This window comes from Fusarium falciforme, chromosome 12 (assembly GCF_026873545.1).
Source record: "Fusarium falciforme chromosome 12, complete sequence".
NCBI lineage: Eukaryota > Fungi > Ascomycota > Sordariomycetes > Hypocreales > Nectriaceae > Fusarium > Fusarium falciforme.
In genome coordinates, this window is record NC_070555.1 from 680059 (window position 1) to 700953 (window position 20895).

Genomic DNA, 20895 nt, shown 5'->3' on the forward strand with positions numbered 1-20895 from the left:
GTCCGTTGCTGGCATCCGTATATCCGGATATCCAGGGTGATATCATTGAAGCCGCCACGACGGCAAATGTTGACGGCAATGCTACCCTGAGTGCTCAGCGTAATAACAGGGGCGAAATGGAGGGAGAGGAAAAATCATGACTAGTACTTAGAATATCTAGTTCATTCCTCCCCTTTGTCCTTTTACCAAAAAGGCCGTCATCACGCCTTCTCCAACTCGGAAATGGGGTGCATGGATTACCTCCAGTATTGACGAGAGCGCGAACGAATGGGTGACAAGGGCGATAAAGGTCCCTGAATCTTGACTCCAAGTGTCTTCGAGCAAGTTCTGCGTGCGAGCGACATGCTCTGCATTCGACTCTAATCGATCGGCATGCCACAAGAGATCTTCTTCTGCGAAAGTAGCCTCCAACTCGTACTCTGGGTAAGCGGCCGTAATCCATTTCCTAGCTCTCCTCCTGTCACATGTATGGTCGGTTAGGCGCTACCGGAGGAGTTCTTTCACTACCGGCTTGAAGGTTCCCCCGTGTCCCTCTACCACATCTTTGAATACGAGTTTTGTTGTCTCGAGGCATCGGGCTAGTGGGCTGGTGCATAGGGCATCAGGGACAGGGAAGTTCTTGTGTTTGACGCCTTCCATGATAAAGTGCCGAGGGCTTTCGCTTGCTCAACTCCTTCGCCAACTAGCTCCGCGTCGAACCAAGTGCGATTTCCATCGCCGTCTAGTTTAGACCAGTGTCTCTACTTTTATGTCAGCCTTGCTCATTCAAGGATGTTAGTCTTCAGGCCAACAAGGCTGTGCTGATTACCTTCCATTCAGCTGAGCCAACCTCGTCCATCACAACGTTATGGACGCCACGACCATGTCGCACGACCAACAATACTTTGTATGATACTCCAGGTTCTCTCTTGTCATTACAGTGTTGGACGTAGCGAGCAAGCCCACCCCAGCCTTGGTCCTCGCCTGATGAGCCTTCGTCACTCTCGTGTACGATGTCTAGCAGGCCGAGATTGGGCTGCGTGGTCAGCTTGGACTGAGGACTTGCGCGAGCAGCCTCTATATAGTCGATAAACCGGCCCCCCTCAGAGGAGAATCGGTAGCTGCAGGTGGAATTCGACATGACGGTAGGCGCAAGAGACCAGTGCAACCAGTGGCTGGCATGCATCAAAAGACAGAGTGGCGAAGTAGAGCTGTGATGGGCTCGCCTTCAAGTGAGCAGTCGCAAGTCAAATATTGGTAAGAACAGGCCATAAGACGCGCTCTCGAAGATCTTAAGAGGATATGGACTTCCCCGCATCAATCAGCCACCAATCAAGCGCCAGTCACCAGCAGAGCTAAAGGCCGTGTCAGGCTGCCATGCATGTCGATGGGTGTGCCCAATCACCATTCCATTTCCATCCAAGCCCTCACTCACAGGATCGAGGTCTTATTTGCTTTGTTGCCCTCAGCGTTTAGTTAAAATTTCTGAGCCCTGAAAGCATCCCATCCATCCTTGAGATGTCCCTTCAACCAAAGCCTGTCACTCCTCGCCACCTCTCGTCCGGCTAAAAGATGACGACTCTTGATTATTCCGGGCTTCCCCTCCAGCCCAACGAGGTCCGCTTAGTCTCACTGGAAGCGTCGGCCGAAACCATCACCCAGGCAAAATGGAAACTTGCCGTTGCGAGCTTGGCCGATAAGTCGGCCAGCTACTACGCTGTCTCGTATAGATGGGGACAGCCTCTAGACGAGCAACCCTTCAAATCAATGACCAACGACCGAGTATCATGTATCCAGGTCAACGATAGTAACGTAATGGTTACGAAGAACCTCTCGGACTTTTTGCATGAGGTGCAAAGGGACAAGAAGCTGAAGGAGGAACTGTTTTGGATTGACGCAATATGTATCAATCAAGAGGGCCCCCAGGAGCGGAGCCACCAAGTCAGTACCATGATGGGCAAAATCTACCGGTCAGCGAAGTGCGTCATTGCCTGGCTCGGGGACGCAGACTCGCATACGCAACGAGCGTTCGACCACTTGGATCATCTGGCCAAGTCCCCGACCCTTCCACCATCCGGGACCCAATCAGCGTCTACCAACTACAGTGCCTCGATCAATGATGATGAGGATGGGTCCTGTTGGGAATCGGCTGTCAAACTGTTTGATCGGACATACTGGAACAGGTCCTGGATAATCCAGGAGCTCGTCTTACCAGAGAACGTCACTGTCCGCTGTGGAGGGCATGAAAAGGATTGGAGCGTGCTTTGACAGGCATCCCACAACATTTCCACCAGCGACTGGAGAGGGCGTTTCAATAACCTCTCTGCAGACATGATATCACGTAACACGGCTCGTAACTACGGTATCCCAACCGTTCTAAAGGCAAAGAGAGAATCCATTGCAACAGAACATTGGACAGATGTTCTCTTGCACACGCTTATCCGATCCCGTGATTTCGAGGCAACAAACGAGGAGGATAAAGTATACGCTCTGTTTAAGCTCATCGAAGACTCAGTCAATGTTAGAAAGATGCCTCTGTTGCGCCCAAAATACAGAGAGGATTGCAGCCCAGCAAAGACGTATCTCAAGGTTGCCGTTCAGCTTCTCCGCGATTGCGAGGAACTTCTCATACTCTCCTGCGTTGAGGGCAGATCCTTCCAAAGGGTAAAGATTGGTGACCGTCCTCTCCCGTCCTGGGTGCCCGACTGGAGTGTCCGCAAACCCCTCGGTCTTCGAATTACTGGGTACAAGAGATATTGTGCAGACGCGTGCTTCACCCTGGCAGACGCGGATCTCTCCCGAGAAACCAAGTTACGCATCTGGCCCGCGGTTGTCAGCGAAGACGACCTGACCGTTATCATTCGTGGCCTCAAAGTCGATGAGATTTCATTTCGGGGAGAGTCAAAGCAAGATATCCAAAAGGGGAGCCCATTTCCACAGCTGTTGAACATGCTGATGTCCCTCCCAACCCAGTACCCAACCACAGGAGAAGACCGATTGGAGGCACTTTGGCGAACTCTCATCACCAACACTACCAATGACCGTCGGTTTCCTATAGAAAATTCGTCTCCTCTCGACGCGGGTTTCGCAAAATGGTTTGCAGAGAGAGTCAACTCGGTGGTGATGTCTGAGGGGGAAGATCGCCGCCAATGGAACGAACTGAAGCATAAATTCGATCAATTCTGTAAGGATAGGAAAGCATGGATGTCCACTGTGGATGATACTCCTGAGCTTCCGAGTTCCGCGGCGGCTGAATATGCTTCACTCTTTGCCCATGGGATGCACCTGCGACCCTTTTTAACAGAGAAGGGTTCCCTGGGGCTAGGATCACAGGACCTACAAGAGGGAGATACAATTTGGGTAGTACCGAGATCTCGTGTGCCCTTGATATTCAGGCGGGTAAAGGATGCTGGCTCAGTGTCCGACTATCACTGCGAGTTGGTTGGAGGCGCATATCTTCATGGATTTATGGACGGTCGAGCTCTTTTGACAGCAGCAGCAAAAGGAGGCGTGCGGCTGAGTGACCGACTAAAAACTATTATAATTCACTAAGGTAAGTAAGTTTGACGGCAAAGACTGGTGCTCCTGACGGAAATGTGGCTACGATTGCTCAACATAATAAGAGGAATAAGTCGGAAAAAGCAGGAGAGATGACTTCGCTTAATGCCCTGTGACGGGGGTTGAATAATAGACACAGTCAACACCCCAAGAGTTCCACTACTGGCAACATGACGTAGGTTTGCAAGGTGATGGATGAGCCGTGCTGTGGAAAGAAAAATAAGGGAACGGATAGATGAACAAAATATAACCCATCATGAGCACATGAGACAAGAGTGGAGGAACCATGCCCTCAAAGCCCCTTCTTGATAGTCAAGAAAGCACAAGCCCCAACACTTCAAACAGTGGTCTCCCTAGTCGCAAACCCAGACTTCCCATTCAGGGCGGACCTCGAGCTGTTGTTTTCCTGTTCACCACTATCTCGAAGCTCAAACTCGTATACTCGACCCCCGGGGCCTTGTCCCACGTGATTTGACTTGATCATCGTCTCCTTATCTCTGTACTGATCCAAGCTCAGCTTCTTGGTTGCTCCAGCAATCGCAGAAAACGTCATCTCGCGCTGTTCATGTACTCCGTCCTTCCACATGGCATACATCCCGGATATCACGCCAACCGAGGCAATGACAAAGGAGATGGCGTACACAGCCAAGAGGACCTCCCACTGATAAGCAAACTTGTTCACAAGTTTGTGTCGGTAGCATGGATACAATGGACCACCAGGCAGCGTCCCTGAGAGCTCAGAAGTGTTGGCTGCCCAAGACACGACGAGCATCTGGGGGTTCGAGAGGAGCGAGATGAGGAGGTCTTCGTACAATCTGCGGACTTCCTGTTGGAGATCGGTAACGGCGATGTAGTCGCGTTTGTCCATAAGCCTGGAGACCATAACCTTTGACTTTGAGATATGATTCGGGAGCTCGATTGTCCCGTTAACCATGTCTCGTAGAACCTTGCCGAGTGAGTGGTAGGCCGCTATGCGAAGGTACGTCTCCATGTTGTCCTTAGTCGGGAGGACGTAGTTCTCCTCGGGAACCGCTACGACTCCGTTCAAAAGCCCGTCGGTAGGGACCTTGAGGGTCTCGTCGTATGTCGTGTTGATGACCTTGTGCATGTAGTCCCGTTGAGTAACGTTGTAATTCTGCAGACCACCAGTGTATGTGAGGTTGACCGTGTAGTTTGTCACATAGTGCTCGCAGGCCAGCACAGCAGGTGTAAAGGCCTCATCCCATCCCGGCGCGCCCTTGCGTTCAGGTTGTCTTTTGGTGATATCATCAACGGTGGTGTAGCCAAGCCAGATGATAGGCTCAGCTTTGAAAGCTCCAAGGTTGGCAGGGTAAGGGAGTTGTTGAACAGGTTTCCCAGTTTTATTCAATTCAATCTGAGCTCCATAATCTCCTTCTTGCGTCAGCGCAAAGTAAGTATGGCTCCCCTCTGGTGCGAGCTCGGTCATGTTGAACGGGGCCTCGACTCCTGCAAAGTCGTCAATGAAAACTCCCGACTTCGGGGTAACGGAATCGCACTTGTATCCTGGGCCGACGAAGTGGATGACAGTTGAACAGTTCCAACCTATCCCACAGATGTCTTCGGCCACGTGGTCTCCCTGCAAGGCTTGGTTTGCTGTAAAGACCTTGTCGGCAATGGCACTGAATTGCGCACTGGGTGAACTATAGTAGTCGACGTTGTCATCATCCTCGTACCGTGCCCCCGTTCTCTCCCAAAAAGATAGAGAAATGCCAATCAAGCCATCGCTCTCAGCCCTTCTAGGTTCGTCCCACTTGTTGGTTGATTCTTGCGAAAAGTTCAGGGTACGGACTGAAGGACACCTGGCGTCCCTATCTACTGTGAGGCCGGGAGAAACGCTGAGTGTGGCGGATGAAAAGATGACGACAAGGGGACTAATCCAGATGTAGAGGCTCAGAATCATGACTAGCCATGTCTTCGTCCATGCCTCTCTACTGAACAGCTCCATAATGTCATGGGAAGAGCCAAAGAGGGAGTCAATGGCATGGACAGAGTAGTCCTTCTTCCCAACAGCCCTCCAGGCTGTCTGCTGTTGTGCCATAAGCACAGAGAGAACGAAGCCAGCCTTGGATACGAACGAGATGAATTGGCCCAAACGGAGCCACCACTCTTGGTCTTTGGCATCTCGACCCTTGAGATGCCAGTAGAGGAAATGATGGCTCAGGGCACTGCCAATCCCGAGGAGGAGGAAGAGTACCATGGACCATTTACTTTTCATGACCTTCTGGAATAAGGTGTCCTCCTTTGGAGGGGCACGCGGCTTTTCACGACTGGAGTCATACAGACCCAGGCCAGTGTTTGTATTCTCGGCTCGGTTGGAATCCAGAAGGCCCATTAAGCTGGCACGCTTGCGATCGAACACGGGAGAGGTCCCAAGATTGGGGCTTGCGGGGTCTAGCCATGGTGAGTTGCCACCTGAGCCTAGCACTGTCGACTGAGGTGACTGAGCGGGTAGTGATGGACTTTCTCCGTTGGTGGGAGAACCCAGAGGGGCAGCTGAAATCTCGTGGCTCATGCTGAATTGGGGAATATCTGGTCTGGACTTGAGTGGCTGGCTGAAGGGATGCTTGAGTAGGACACAGCTGCTGTGTTATCGGGCGGTTTCAGGGTGCTATTTAACACCAAAATCCCAGAACGTTTCTCGGGCATGCGGCCCCCTAAGCTCTTCCCAACCAGACTTTCCAACATGTTTCTCGACTTCTGCAACTCGAAATCAGGCTCTGTGTTGTGCCGCATCCATCTCAAGCCCCGGTTTGTCTATCGAGGCGCGATTTGCTTGTGAAAAAAGCCTCTTCACCGGGAGCTGAGCAACCATTGCAAATGGTGGACACCATCCAACGCCGCATCACAGTTGGATCTAGGGCGACTACTGAACTTCTGCAACTGTTCCTCTTCCAAGCACAGCCGACAGGGCGCCATGTTATCCCTTGCGGGAGACAACAGGGCTATGCTTGTAGTGACAGTGTCCCGCAGATTCGAGGCCCTAGACTCATGCAAGACGAGAAAACATTGTGTTCCACAACTCGCCCGTGGCACACGATAGCCAATTGTATCTCTATGAGATAGACAGTGAATACGGGCGGCATGTTTCGGTGGCTGGAACGGTTGGTTGCCATTTGCTAAATTTGTTGATCAGTCGCAGAGCCTGATCTGTACAGCCGCTTTTCCCCTCCACAAAATGAAGGATCCAGAGCCTGCTTTAAAAGTGCAAGTAAGTGACTGAAGCCTGAGCTGAAAAGAACTGCCGACAGGCTGGGCATTTCGGCAGGCAAGACAACAAGCCCTCAGCTGAGCAGCCAGAGGGAGCCAAGAAGCCTGGCATGTGCCTCTCTCGCCTGGCTAGAAGACAAAGATTTTGCAAGTTATCGTTCTTCGAATCAGACGAGAAAGCAAATGCACTATCCATAGAACATGGCCAAAATGGAACTCGTTCCGGCCAATGCTAACTGTGGGGTTTCAGTTTAACAGGGCTCTCCTCTAACCCCGTCAGAACTATGTTGGATCCGCGACGGTAGAGCCGGGCCAAGTAGTCCGACTCTTACGCAGCCTTGTTTATGATTTGATGTTTCACTGCATCTGTCGGCCCTCGTGAGGGTACCGATCCTCTTCGAGTTGCTGCATTGCAGGTTGCTTGCATATGATATTCCACCAACACATGTCAACACGAGCCATTATCAAAACTTTCCAGTCACTTCCATGTCTATCATATTTTTACAAATGGCCCCCCACCCTCAAGAGCTCGAATGCCTCCTTGGCGGACAATGTGGTAACACATGGCTATGGTTGAGCTATCAGCTGGTCGTCGTCACATATGCTTGGCACTTGAATCAACCCCGCCAAGCCGTAAATCATTCCATGTCTTGTTCAAAGCCTGTTTTGTTTGCCGGCCAAGACCAGGTGGCTGTGAGCGGCTTGGGAGGGCCGGCAGGCCGGCCAGCGTGACCAAAGCAGCAACATGCAGACGCAGGTCTCAGTCGCTCGGACGGACTTCTGTGCGAACACATCTCCCACCTACAGATTTCGCTCACCGATGCCTCGGCTGAAGAATGAGGCTCTGCACCATCTTTGGGCTCCAGCCCACAGAGTCAGAAAGGAGCCCCTTCCTGAACGATACGTCCTGTTATTGTTATACAGGGCATAATACATGAATAATACATGATTCACTACATTTCATGTGGACAAATTTTTTCGAGTCCCAAAGTCTCGACGATTTCTTAATTCTCCTGAATCTCTAACTCTCTCTCCCATTGCACAAAGGCAGGTTCCTAAAACATGTGTAGCTGGGATGCCCCCTCAGGATTAACAATCTTAAAAGTCTCCTTGGCTTCCCCAATGGGCATGAACCACTTGGACTCATCTACTTCGTACCATCGCTGCCCTTCTCCTTGGCTGACGACCAGTTGCTCCCAAAATTCTAGAAACTTTTCCCATTCATCCTCCTCAGCAATCTCGGGAACGATTTGCGTCATGCGGATCCATTCCTTACGAGGGTCCCATCTATCGGTGACGATAAACTTGTGTCTAGGCTCTCCGTGCTTGGCGACCTGCTCTTCCCGGCAAGGCTGGTTGGCGAAGTACGACATGGCATCGCAGAGGACATACCAGCTATGAGATTTGAAGGCCTCAAAGTCTTCATGCTCCACCTGGAGCTCCTTCTTGATGCTCTCGATGCCCAGAATAAGTTTTTGAAGCCCTTCCAATGTGGGCCCGTCGTCGGCAGCGTGCATCAACATCTGTGCCTTTCGGGTAAACAGATCGCCAGGCTCGCCGCGATACTTGTAACCGTGAACGTTGGATCGGTCCATGAGTTCATGGTAAGTACAAGTCATGACCCATTCAAGGTTAGTCACAGCTCGGTGATGACCTCTCGGCATGTTGGGGTTGAAGCGACGCGCGACCTTGACTTTACCATCTATCCGGCACAGGGGGGAAAGCCCGTTGCCTTGCTGCTCTAGGAACAGCCGGAGCAGGTTTGGAGGACACTGGGGTTGGAGGGCAATCTCGATGAGATTATCCGGGCGCTTCATCCTAATGTGAGCCAGCATCTTGAGTCCATACTTGCTGCCCTTGATCATGAAACGATCTTGACACATGTCAAGAATCGCCCCCTTTTGGCACGCAAGCTCGGCCATCTTGCAAAGCGTCGCCACGATTTTCCTGTTATCGGTCCACTTCATCATCTCTGCCAAGTGGTCAATCACTGGCAGCATGGATGACGAAGCGTAGTACACCGAACACTCAGGCAAGTCGGAGGCCGAGGAGATATCGACCTTGGCCCCTCTGTCAAGTAGAAACTCGAAAGCCTGTAACGCAGCATCAGCATCGATCCCGCCGCGATAAAATCGCTCTGCAATTTTGACGAGAGGCGTCTGATACTGCCCCTTGATCTCACGGTTCACAAGAGGGAATCGGGTGTGAGTAGTTCCAAGGTTGTGTCCGGTCACTCTCAACTCATTGTTAACGGCGTTCTTCAATGTGGCGATATAACCATTAAGGATGCCTACGTGAAAGAGGGAGTCAGGCTCTTCGTACTCCTTGGCTGCCGGCGGATGATGCCTTAGATGAGTTGCTCTCGCGCGGCGAAATGCCTTGTGCAGAGGCATGTCATCGCTCGAAGACATGTCGTAGATGATGTCAACCAGACGATGACGTGAAAAAGATGTGAGGAAAGAAATTGTAGCCTCCATGTCAGCCTTTTTGTTTGACCACCGAATACTCTGTTCCAGAGTAGTCTTTGCCAGCTCAGACATGGGCAAAGCTGGATTCTCGATCATTTCAATGACTGATTGATAAGTAGACGATCCGAGAAAGGCAATTGTGTTTTCTGGGATGAGCTCGTCTAGCGCTTCCAGCAGAGCCCGGCGGAGGGCGTTCCTGCGATCAGGCAGTTGTCCCTCAGTTCCCTCATAAATGATCTTGAGCTGTACGTCCCGGGGAAAGTCCCCTAAGAAGGCGACAGCTGTTTCCATAGCAGAGTTGTCCATTGTTGCTGGGTAGTCAGTCGAGCTGGATATGGTGGTGTTAGCCTGCAATGAGATGCTGTTGGTGGGTATACAGTGAAAAGAACGATGAATTTGAATTTATATGAAAAGATACTCAGCACATAACAAATCTGTTCCTTTCCTGTTCTCTTCATGTTCCCGTCTCGTTCCATCAGTTTTGGCTCAATATATCGTAGTAGTGAACACTCATGACCCTAGAACAAAGGAGTGTTCAAAAGGAACCAGAGAACGAGAAGTCAGTATTATGGTTTGGCCACTTGACTGTTGTTGTTGAACACACATTCGATGCATGTTCATGGATTCTAACCCTTTGTTGGACGTTCACATTGGGTGTCTGAGCAATATCTGCTCCAACCTTAACTTTCCATACTAAGCGAATGAAACAGCGAATGCCTTTTGTTACTGATACATCATAGAATCCTTCCACAGGTTCAGTTATCAAATCAACTGATACCTTTTACAGGCAAAACTGAAGAAGGAGGAAGGTGGACGGTTTTCTTCTCCTGAGACGATGAAATGCAGTGGGCGCAATAGTTGCCAAGATCGCCACCAGCCACAAGCGGAATCGCCGAAAGAGGAATGCCCGCGACAGATCATGGACATGAAGATCTTGGATCTCGATTGCCAAGAACGAGACATTATTAACCTCGTATTCCTGACTCATCAGATAGTTCCCAGCAGAGATTCCGCTAGATGAATCTGGGAATGGTTTCTATTCGATACAGCTAAGCAGGGTTAGAGGTGCAAATAAGCCCCATAGTTAGCCAAGTATCTATTCCAATCGATATTTTGCCTTGATCACAAATATCGCTTCAGAGATCACTTCTCAATCGCTCCGAGGTTGATTATGCCCTAACAAAAATGAAGGCATTCCCGGCGACTCATCCCACTCTCTGATGGAGCCTTAACAGCGGAGACAGCCCCGCAGGCTTCGCCGAATCAGAGCGGGAGGCTGACAAATGAATTGACCAAAGCCGATGCGTTGCGGAAGATGACAAATGAAGAGAAACCTGCTCTGTCAAGAATCGGAGACCTTACACAACTCACCGAGAATCGAATGAGGGGATTTAAATACTCTATTCTGCCTCGATCACGCCTTGATCCTCGCTTAATTACCATCAGCAGACTACAACGAGTACGAACAACCCGACAGGCATCATCCTACACCACTCCCACAATGACCACCGGAGTCTTCAGATACATTGACCCAGCGTCAAGTGTTGGTGCCGACGGATCTCGCGTCAAGCCTTGGAGCAAGGTTGACGTCGACCAAACGTCTTTCAAGCGTACAGAAAAAAAGCGCTCCGTCATCAACATCCGCGAGGCCGCCCGCTCAACACCATTTGGAGTTGACGTCTCTGGCTTCGACGTCTTCACCTCTCCCGCCAAGGAAACTGCATTTACCGACGATGAGGCGGTTCGTAATGGATACTATGCCGAAGTCGAGGAGCTGCTGCGGAAGAAGATCCCCGGGATTAAGAAGGTTGTAATTTTCGACCATACCATTCGGAAGCGAGAAAAGGACAGCGCGCGTCAGCCTGTGCAGCAACTGCATGTCGACCAAACCCCTGGCGCAGCGGAGGCCCGAGTCAGACGTCATATTGAGGACCCTGCCGAGGCAGAGGAGCTGACCAAGGGCCGGTATCAGATCATCAACGTCTGGAGGCCGATTGGACATGCTGCGACCGATTTTCCCCTAGCTGTGGTTGATTGGAGGACTACACAGCCCGAAGATTTGATCGGTGTTGATCTGCTCTATCCCCAACGCAAAGATGGCGATGATGAGGATGATCGTGGAAAGGAGGTGCGCCCAGACGAGTCAACATTCACCTCAACCGAAGGATACGAAGTGCGAGGAGAGACCTACGCTGTCGCACCAAGCGACAAGCACAAGTTCTATTACGCCAAGGACATGACTCCTGAAGAGGTCATGCTGATCAAGTGCTTCGACTCGAGGAGTCAAGGATTGCCTGGAGGCAAAGAGGGGTTGGCGGGGCTTACTCCTCACACTGCTTTTGTTGATCCTGCTACGCCGGCTGATGCGAAGGGTCGACAGAGCATTGAGGTGCGCTGCTTGGTGTTCTACTAGCTCAATTTCACGGGAAGGATTCGGTTGGATTAATGTTGAAGATGGAGATGAGAAACGTCACCAGTTTACGAAGATCGGGGTCAGATTAGCCAAGATAAAACGAAGTAACGATACTTGAGCAAACTTGCGTACATATCATTGCTATTTCTTTTGGGTTTCAGAGTCGAGAATTGTGGAAGCCAAACAAGTGTGTATATTGCTAATCTACCAAGCCTGAAAGCTCGATGATGATGGCTGATGACGACCATACCTACCTATTCCCATTGGCGCCCCCCATCGTGTCTACGAAGCTAACTTCTGATGCAAGCAACTATTACCATATGTAATCAAGACACCAGAGCACAGCGGGGCGGACCAAAAGACTTGCCTTACTCTTGCTTCCCCTTGTACCTGTCCAATTCCTTCCGCCCAACCTGGTTCTCCGCCTTGGGGGCCTCAACACTATCCTCAGGCTCATCCACTGGGAACGCACCCGGGTAGTTCTTGAGACCACCATTTGCGTCAAACATGTCATCTTTCTTATGACTCTCTTCCTTGAGACTCTCTTCCTGTGGCTGAGGGAAAGCTCCGAGGCAGTCTTTCGAACTACCGGCCTGACCAAAGATGTCGCTCCCTACAGTCCTAGTCTCTTTAGCAAGGGAAGGCTCAAGAAGCGGGAGAAAGCCAATGCTCCCGCATGCACCCAAGAAACGGGCGTTAGAAGGAGCTGCCTCGCTGTCAGAGGCGGGCACAACGGCATCCTTCTTCTCCGAAGCGGTGTTCTTCTGGTTGGTCGACATAGTGTTGATTCTGCAGTTGATGCTAGGTAAGCTGGGTACTCAGGTCTGATTCAAGGTTGTTAAAGGTGAGTTTTGATGAGTGGGTAGGTTCTATTGGGCTTGAGGTAGCGCGATTATATATTCCAGAGCGAGGTAACAATCACTGCCTTTTCTTGTGGGCTTGGGCACGTTCATGGATATCCTGTACTGTGCTTACGAGGCGTCCATTTCTCATCCAAGAGCATTTCGCGAACAATGGCTAACATATTGAATTACATCGTTAAACAAGGAGACGGCAAAATACAGCCGATCAAGGAATGGCATTATGTTCCCCGCGCTCCATAGAGTGAAAAACCCACAGAGGATAACTCCAGCAATCAACATGAACAAACAATAAGTAAACTCAAGACCTAAAAATGTCCGATTCACCTTACAATGTGATGCTCTGGGGCTCATCGACTGTTTGTCCGACAACGATTGCGCTCATCTTCTAGGAGATCAAAGTTTGGGTTGGCTCTAGCGGGGTGTTTTCAGATGGAACGCTAGAAGAACATGGCCCAAATAACTGGGATGATAATGACGTCTAATTGTCTTTCATTTGAGAAGTTATATCTGTAGAGCACTGTGAAAGAGTGCAGTAGCCGTCACATTCTCAGAAATCTGATGCTTCAAAGCCCGAGTACCGCCCGGCGAGGAATAGGGTAGGTCGGGTTATTGCAAGTCGGAGATGATTTCGGACTTGGCATAAATCCGCGGAATTCTAGCCGGGGCGCAACGCTAACTAGAAGCGGAAATGATCTGAAGTCATTGACTTGCTGCTTACATATACCCGGTTCTCAGGGACTCAACTGATGCTCCACGTAGAACCTGTCTTCCTCGTTACTGTACTGACGTAACGGGAGGAGATCGCAATACGTCATCTTGTTGTGTACAATGGTCTTCTACGGACCTTCTAAGGGTTGTGTGTCGTGCAAGCAGCGCCGGAAAAAGGTCTGTCATCTGGTACCCGCTTCCTGAACTCTGCGTCAAGGCTAACCCGTTTTACAGTGTGATCAAACTCGTCCAGTATGTTGAGCCTTCTACAGACGTACTCTTTTGGAGTATGCCTTGATTTCAAGAACTGACAACTTTATTCAGTCATGTTTGAGGTGCACTAGGGCGAACCGCAACTGTGGTGGTTATGACCAAGAAGGACTTACAGCATTTCGACGGTATGAGGCCGTCAACACATGCCCGTCGAGCCCACCATCGACAGCACGAAGGTGCATGTTACCTAAACGCGCGCCTATACCGGGAACCAATCTGTTTCTGTCCGATGTCGGCCCAACGGAAACACCAGTGAAAAAGTCCTACGAGTTCGCGTTGAGAGCTTTTTTCTACGACTTCTGTATCCCGGAAACGAATGGGAAGCTTTCGAGAGGATTCTTATCCGGCCTTGAGGCTATGGCTTATAGACTTGGACCTGAATCCAATTTGGTCAAGGCTTGCCAAGCGGTATCGTTCTTTAGTCACGCAAAGCCACTGAACAGGCCGCACATGCACGAGAGAGCAGAAAGGCTTCATCAGGAACTTCTGGGCTCTTTGGCTAGAGCGATAGAAGTACCTGCTCTAGTGGCATCTCTTGAGACCAGATACATTGCCTTGCTGCTGGGACTCTACGAGGTATTCTGTCTTGTCGTCCCAACTGCGTCTCTTCCATTAATATGTCTCCAAATAGATTTCAGCAGCCAACAGCGCCGATCGTCGCTCCCATGATGCTCATGCAAGGGGGCTTTCCGCACTCTTGAAGACCGGAACTTCGCCGTTAGATCTGCTACGCATTATACGGGATGGAAATAGGCCGGACACTAACGCGCCGAGTGGGCGTTGTCAAGGCACCCAACCACGTCTTAGGGTATGTTTTCGAACGAATTTTGTCCTTAGCTACTGGACTGACTGATAAGCCCCGTGGCATTTTCTCGGTTCCAGCTCTGAATGAGGGAGAGGAATGCCTCGACAACTTGATGCTTGATCTCGACTCTCTGCAGACAAGGTTCTCCGGTGCTCTCGAAACGTCCAACTTCTCCCCGGGCATGGAAGAAGAGATTTCATCCCTGTACCAACGATTTTCCCGCTGGTCAAGTTCTCGGTGCCCAGGGTTCAGGCCAATAACAGTGACGCATCTCAAACACTCAGCGGTTAACTCTGACATTCCGGCTGGATGTTGGCCCGGACGTGTTGATACATATTTCGATCTTTACGTGGTTGGAGTCTGGAATATCGTGCGCACCTCTCAGTTACGTATCATTGACATGATGGTCAAACTATCCGACTACCATGGTGATAGGGAAGCATCTTTGCACTGGATACCTCGTGCGAATGCGCTTGTCGAGGACATTATGGCATCGATTCCGTATCATCTGACTGATAATATGCATGCCTTTGTCAACCAATACGATACTGGAGAGGGAATCACCGACAGAGGGAAATCGCTTGGGGGTTTGCTTCTTATGCATCCACTCTACGTGGCTTCTAGATTACCGTTCATTCCTGAGAAGATGCAGATTTACATGAAACAATGTTTGCTGTGGATTGGGACAGAGATGGGCTTAGGTCAAGCAACCCTCTTAGCTGAGGTCAGAGCCCCCTTCCCGGGTACAATGAGTATGAGAGCTGACATGTGTGATAGGCACACGATATCGATAGAAGCTATCTGGAGAGCGGGTGTGTGATAATATGGGCCGGTTTTCTGGGCTAGGACATATGTGGAACGGTTCTGTGAAGGAATAAAATATTAAAATTCAGTAGCAAATCAACAATTATCCTGGATGCTGCCTCAACATCAAAGGATTACTGATATTGTTGTGCGGTCTCGTGATATCGACGGAATTAGGCCCTGAAGGCGAGTATTTGTCGGTTAATTATTCTCGGACTTTTACCCTTGACCATTGGGCCAGCTATTTTCAGTATTCGACGACATTTGTAAGCCATGGTGCGGTTGGGAAAAGTGATGAAGCTATCGCCCTTCCGCATTGGGTAAGTCTTGCGCTCCAGTGGGGAACCACCCAGGAGCTCATCGCCAAAGCCACGAATGCAATGACCTTGAGTATCGGAAGAACTCAAGAAGTCCTTGCAATCTCCGAGCACTGACAGGAAACCAGGCGGTATTCTCAAGGTATAAAGCCCTCAAGACATCCCTCCTTTTCCCTCGATATCATCACTCGAACCATCCAGCCTACAAACATCACTTTGATACACTTCTACTCTCTACTTCGACCAACATCACTCTCAAAATGTCTTTCGAAAACACTGCCGCCTGGATCACTTCCCACAACGCCTACCCTTTTGAGGTCAAGTCAGCCCCGGTTGGTGTCCCCAAAGAGAATCAAATCCTGATCCGCAACCGCGCCATCGCCATAAACCCAATCGACTACAAGGTCCAGACAAGCAGCGTCCGCAGAGGCCAAATAATTTATCCCACGATCTTGGGCGAGGATGTCGCCGGTGAAGTCGTTGCCGTCGGATCTGGCGTGACCAAGTTCAAGATTGGAGATCGTGTCGCTGGCCTTGCTGCCGGCTTCTTGACCAACAAGAACGAGGAGAAGACATTTCAGGCGTACACTATCCTTCGCACTGATCTGTCTGTTCAAATCCCAGAGAATTACTCTTTCCAGGAAGCCTCCGCCTTTCCGCTCGCAGTTGGAACCACAGCCGCTGGTTTGTTCAACACCGATTTCCTTAACCTGCGACTTCCCACATTCCCGGCCCAGAAGCCCACTGGGGAAGTTCTTCTGGTCTGGGGCGGTGCCTCTGCAGTAGGCTGCGCTGCCATTCAGCTTGCTGTTGCAGCAGGCTATGAGGTTCTCACAACGGCTTCACCCAAGAACTTCGACCTTGTCAAGAGACTGGGAGCGAGCCACGTTTTTGACTACAAGAGCCCAACAGTCGTGGCTGACCTCCTCAAGGCGGCTGAAGGCAAAAGGTCAGCAGGTGTTTTAGACACTATCGGCTTTGCGTCCTGGCCCTATACTCTGGAGTTTGCCGAAAAGACTGATGGGGTCAAGTTTGTTTCTTGCACGGTCCCCGGATGGCCGGAGCCTCCTCAGGGCGTGACCATCAAGCATGTGTTTTCTCTTTCCATCATCAAGTCCCATGTTGCTTCAGCTGTTTGGGATGATTATTTACCCAAGGCAATTGAGGCTGGGGCATTTGTGCCTGCCCCAAGCCCTTGGGAGTTTGGAAAGGGGTTGCAAAGTCTTCAGGGCGCGGTGGATTTCTTGGGCACGAAGGGTGCCTCAGCTCAGAAGGTGGTTGTATCTCTAGAATAGTACGTGGACGAAAGAGCCAGGCGTCTCTATCCGGGTTGTTGAAGGATGGAGAGACTCGGGTCAGTAGGTAGATAGAGAACGCACAGGCAATTCCACTTTTCCTCAATGAACATGAATGGTTAAATGGGTTCGTTCTAGGCACATCGATGAACTCGTGATCCAGGAAAGCCATGCGAGGGGCCGGCAGGTTGCCTCGTGCTAATCCGCTGCAGGTCGCCAATGTCTCACATTTCCAGCCAGCCACGACGATAAGCTGGCTGGGCTGGACCATACCCACCTTCCCGCGCCCAGACATACAGCGCTTAAATGGGAAAAGGGCCGCTGAGATGGCGAGCTGGGTTGTATGATGATCCTAATTGGAGCTCAAACGGGAAAGGAACAGTTTCATAGACGGCCTGCAGTCAGCCAGCCATTTGACTTTCAGGTCAAGCCCAGAACGTCTCGGTCGGGACCTGCATATCTGCACGCCGATAAGCCGGCATGTAAGCGTCCAGGGGGGCAAGAAACCTGGGGAAAAATGTGCAAGTCTCATTAGGGGTAACTGGATATCTGTAGTTACTAGCAGATTGAAAATTTGCTTTGCCGATTGTACAGAAGAATCCTTCTCTAACTTGCGAGAACCATTGTCCGCCCCAGCCATGAGCCAGTACTCTTGGGACGGGCCGAAGCGCTCGGCTGGGGCGAGATCACCACTAGCCCCTTCGACCCCTGCATTTATTGATGGATTGACCTGATAGTCCAGAGACAAGAACGCCACTCTTTCAATAGCTCAGTTCAGGGCACTCGGCATGCAGAAAGAGTGACATCCATCAGCTACGGTACCCCAGACTGTTCAGCCGCCAGCCACTTTGAGTGATACGCGTCTGTTCGCCGAGAGAGGAGCATCTCCTTCGCGTCGACTTTTTCTAGGTCTAGGTCGACCGACTATCTTCTCCTGGCATGCTCCGAGAGAATGGCTGGTACTATTGGCACTGGTTCTGGCACCTCGACCCTGCTATTTGTGTGGGATGGCCAATTGGGCATTGATCGTTCAAGATCCTGCAGTTACTATGGCTCTGGGAGGCGAGCTGAATGACTTCTTTAGGAGTGCAAAGAGCGATCCAGACCGGAAAAGAAACATGCCGCTGAAAGATTCGGGGACTGCCAATCAAGATAAAAGGTGACATGGTTCACTGTGTAGACAGAGGCCCTGCATCATCAGCTCATCATTCTTTTCTAACCATGGCTCACTCGTGGAGGGCTCTCCTCGTTGCGAGCCTTGCGCTCGGCAGTACAGCCACCACGCTGGACACGGCCATCGTGGTCCAGTATCCCAACGCCAACTTGCCTGTGGGCTACCTTGCCGACAACAACAACACAGGTCTTGGTGCCCCTCGCCTGCGTGTGAGGTCTATCGGCCTCGCAGATATCCTCCCCTCATTGGACTCCCGTGGTAACAGCCGCTGCTGTCCTCTCGGCACCGTCAACGACGGCACAGGTTGTGTCTTTCCCGAGTCGTCCGTGTGTGAGCCCGGCACGAGGCTCGAAGGCAATGTCTGTGTCAGCGACCACCCGCCTCTGTGTCCCGACGGACTCAAGTTCAACGGCAAGCTCTGTGTCGCCGTGAATCCTCCGCAGTGCCCGCCCCTGGCCAGGTTCAATGGCGTGGCGTGTGAGGCCGAGTCGGACCCCATCTGCAAGCCCCCCTTTGAGTACGAGGATGGTGTATGCAAGTCGACGAGTCCGCCGTTATGTCCTGCTGGCTTTGCCATCAACGAACAAACACGCCTTTGTACATCCAATGAACCTCCTAAGTGTCCCGACAAGCAGACCTTTGATCGGGAAGCTGGAGGCTGTGTCAGCGTTGACGGACCCAAGTGTCCCGGCAACAGCAAGCCCGAGGGAGACCAGTGTGTCGACCACAACCCTCCCGTCTGCCCAGACAAATACTACATCAGCAACGGCGTCTGCAGGCATGAGCACCCTCCCTCATGTCCCGACAAATTTATTCTCAAGGGCTGCGCATGTGTCCGAGAAGAAGACCCAATCTGCTCACCTGGCTTCTTCAACACTCGTACCAAGGTCTGCGAGGATAAGCCTCACTGCCCTCCAGACTACGAGTTTGTGGGATCCGTGTGTCTTGGTGAGGTGCCGCTCATCTGCCATGACGACACACAGCTGGTCCTGAGCGAGGCTACGGGCAAGTCGGCCTGCTGTCCCGAGGGTTTTGACTTTTACAATGGCGAGTTCTGTACCATGGATGTCGATGATCCTGATGACTGGGACTGCCCGCCCGAGGCCAAGTACGAGGCTGGAAAGTGCTGGATCAAGCCTTCGGAGCCTCCATCTTGCCCCGAGCACAGCGAAAGGATTGGCAATAATTGCGTCAAGAAAGCTGTCCCAGTTTGTCCTGATAACGGCAGCTACACCGACGGCAAATGCATCCTTCCCGACGGACCCAAGTGTCCTCAGGGCTCTTCTTTTAACGGTATCGACTGCGTCTCCGATGAGCGCCCTAAGTGCCCTCCAGACTCAGTCATCAATGGTCGAGAGTGCATCTCCACAGGCGGCGCAAAGTGTCCCGACGGCTACAGCCTCACTGGGAATGAGTGCATCGCAATTGAACCTCCCAGGTGTCCTTCCGGATCCACACTTGTTGGCAGACACTGCAGACACCCCGATATTCCCATCTGCAAGGACGGCACCAACCTGCAAGACGGACACTGCGCCTCTCCGACACCTCCTGAGTGCCCGGTCGGTAGCTATTTCAGCAACGGTAGATGTCTTGCTCGAGACCGCCCGCATTGTCACTCTGCCAACTTCATCTATGACGGTACCAAATGTATCGCGACAGGCAAGCCCAGGTGTCCTGATGATCTCTGGTTTGATGGCACGCACTGCGTTGGCAGGGATAGACCTGCTTGTCCTGATGGCCAGTCGTTCAACGGCAAGGAGTGTATCTCTATCAAGGACCCTAGATGTCCCGACGATCTCTTCTTCGATGGCAATGGCTGTGTTTCTAGAGGCCCACCCAAGTGCGATGGCGACACTGCCTGGGACGGTCATAAGTGCGCCTCCAACAAGGACCCCAAGTGCCCTGAGCGCACCACCTACGACCGCGCAACAAAGTCGTGCACAGCAAGACCCCCCAAGTGTCCTGAAGGAACCGAGCTTCGCGGCGACGTCTGTGTCCTTATCAAGCCTCCGGAGTGTCCTGAAGGTACCTACCGTAAGGGAGCCAAGTGTGTTGCTGACACACCACCCACATGTCCTGATGGCCTGCACATGGAGAATGGCCACTGCGTTTCGTCCAAGCCACCGACCTGTGGTGAGGGTACTGCGTTTGATGGAAAGAGATGTGTTATTGGCACCAAGATGGAGTGTTTCAACATGGAAGTCTGTCCTCCTGTCGGTGCAGCGTCGCTGCCTGCTCCATGATTTAGAGAGTAGACGGAGATGTGCCTGTAGTTTTAGCAGTTACATGAATGCACTTTGTTTTGTTCCCAACTTTTGTCTAAGCCAGTCTTGTTCACCGTCGTCTTTCACAGTGAGGTACATACGGATGAAAGGACTTTTTTGTTTTCCAGACGCCGAGATGTTCACACCTTCTTAGAGAGTGCGCCATGCTCGCACAAACCGCCGATGTACCGACAATACGCTTCGTTTTAGACAGAAAGAAAACGAAGATAATAAGAATTCTTAACTCACTATAGAGAAGAGAAGAGCATAGTACTAAGAAATATACGCCACTGTTGAAATAGTGTTTAGATACCGATACCTTCTAACATAGGGAGACTCGAAGAAAATATTAGTCTCTTGAGGCCTTGGATCCAATTCCATCCACATCAAATTATAGCATGGAACCTCCAATGGCACATTCCCTTCATCTTAAAATAAAATGCCGAACAAAAGCCGCTCTCTTCAGCTCACAGGTCATCGTCCAGCGGACTGAGGCCCTGAGGTGTACCTAGCCTCTTTTCAAACCAGAACCTCACTCGCCCCTCGTTCGATCTTCTATGAACTTTAAGAACGCCAAAGGGTTGGTTTCAGGCATCTCGATGAACTTGAAATATCCAACTGGCGCAGGGACATCAGATCTGACACTCCAAAAGCCACTCTGTTTCTGGAAATCCTTGCTGAGCAGGAAGTTGTGAAAAAGCTTGGCGCCTTCGGGGTGTGGTGCGTCCTTGAGGGTAGCGGCTGTC

At 51.2% G+C, this 20895-nt stretch overlaps 9 protein-coding genes across 9 annotated transcripts; 5 read left to right on the forward strand and 4 right to left on the reverse strand.

The window, feature by feature from the left end:
• Positions 1 to 578: 578 nt before the first annotated feature.
• On the reverse strand, positions 579 to 1201 carry NCS54_01397600 (Hypothetical protein; the record flags this gene model as incomplete). Its single annotated transcript, XM_053159142.1, has 2 exons — positions 809 to 1201; positions 579 to 740 (listed from the first exon to the last, which is right to left on the reverse strand). Exons 1-2 carry the CDS (start codon positions 1163 to 1165, stop codon positions 579 to 581), a joined length of 519 nt encoding a protein of 172 aa, XP_053015117.1. The 5' UTR covers positions 1166 to 1201.
• A 350-nt stretch (positions 1202 to 1551) lies between these two features.
• On the forward strand, positions 1552 to 3531 carry NCS54_01397700 (HET domain-containing protein; the record flags this gene model as incomplete). The annotated part of the gene is made up of 2 exons (XM_053159143.1): positions 1552 to 2205; positions 2251 to 3531. 2 exons carry the CDS (start codon positions 1552 to 1554, stop codon positions 3529 to 3531), a joined length of 1935 nt encoding a protein of 644 aa, XP_053015118.1.
• Positions 3532 to 3874: 343 nt separating this feature from the next.
• Positions 3875 to 6070, reverse strand: NCS54_01397800 (Hypothetical protein; the record flags this gene model as incomplete). Its single annotated transcript, XM_053159144.1, has 1 exon — positions 3875 to 6070. One exon carries the CDS (start codon positions 6068 to 6070, stop codon positions 3875 to 3877), a length of 2196 nt encoding a protein of 731 aa, XP_053015119.1.
• A 1750-nt stretch (positions 6071 to 7820) lies between these two features.
• On the reverse strand, positions 7821 to 9539 carry NCS54_01397900 (Hypothetical protein; the record flags this gene model as incomplete). Its single annotated transcript, XM_053159145.1, has 1 exon — positions 7821 to 9539. The coding sequence occupies one exon, from the start codon at positions 9537 to 9539 to the stop codon at positions 7821 to 7823; it is 1719 nt and encodes a 572-aa protein (XP_053015120.1).
• A 1021-nt stretch (positions 9540 to 10560) lies between these two features.
• Positions 10561 to 11646, forward strand: NCS54_01398000 (Hypothetical protein; the record flags this gene model as incomplete). The annotated part of the gene is made up of 1 exon (XM_053159146.1): positions 10561 to 11646. Exon 1 carries the CDS (start codon positions 10615 to 10617, stop codon positions 11644 to 11646), a length of 1032 nt encoding a protein of 343 aa, XP_053015121.1. The 5' UTR covers positions 10561 to 10614.
• A 368-nt stretch (positions 11647 to 12014) lies between these two features.
• On the reverse strand, positions 12015 to 12425 carry NCS54_01398100 (Hypothetical protein; the record flags this gene model as incomplete). Its single annotated transcript, XM_053159147.1, has 1 exon — positions 12015 to 12425. One exon carries the CDS (start codon positions 12423 to 12425, stop codon positions 12015 to 12017), a length of 411 nt encoding a protein of 136 aa, XP_053015122.1.
• An 879-nt stretch (positions 12426 to 13304) lies between these two features.
• Positions 13305 to 15141, forward strand: NCS54_01398200 (Zn(2)-C6 fungal-type domain-containing protein; the record flags this gene model as incomplete). The annotated part of the gene is made up of 6 exons (XM_053159148.1): positions 13305 to 13394; positions 13452 to 13469; positions 13542 to 14066; positions 14122 to 14298; positions 14348 to 15019; positions 15073 to 15141. Exons 1-6 carry the CDS (start codon positions 13338 to 13340, stop codon positions 15139 to 15141), a joined length of 1518 nt encoding a protein of 505 aa, XP_053015123.1. The 5' UTR covers positions 13305 to 13337.
• A 535-nt stretch (positions 15142 to 15676) lies between these two features.
• Positions 15677 to 16711, forward strand: NCS54_01398300 (PKS-ER domain-containing protein; the record flags this gene model as incomplete). Its single annotated transcript, XM_053159149.1, has 1 exon — positions 15677 to 16711. The coding sequence occupies one exon, from the start codon at positions 15677 to 15679 to the stop codon at positions 16709 to 16711; it is 1035 nt and encodes a 344-aa protein (XP_053015124.1).
• Positions 16712 to 17932: 1221 nt separating this feature from the next.
• On the forward strand, positions 17933 to 20128 carry NCS54_01398400 (Hypothetical protein; the record flags this gene model as incomplete). The annotated part of the gene is made up of 1 exon (XM_053159150.1): positions 17933 to 20128. One exon carries the CDS (start codon positions 17933 to 17935, stop codon positions 20126 to 20128), a length of 2196 nt encoding a protein of 731 aa, XP_053015125.1.
• Between the last annotated feature and the right edge of the window lie 767 nt (positions 20129 to 20895).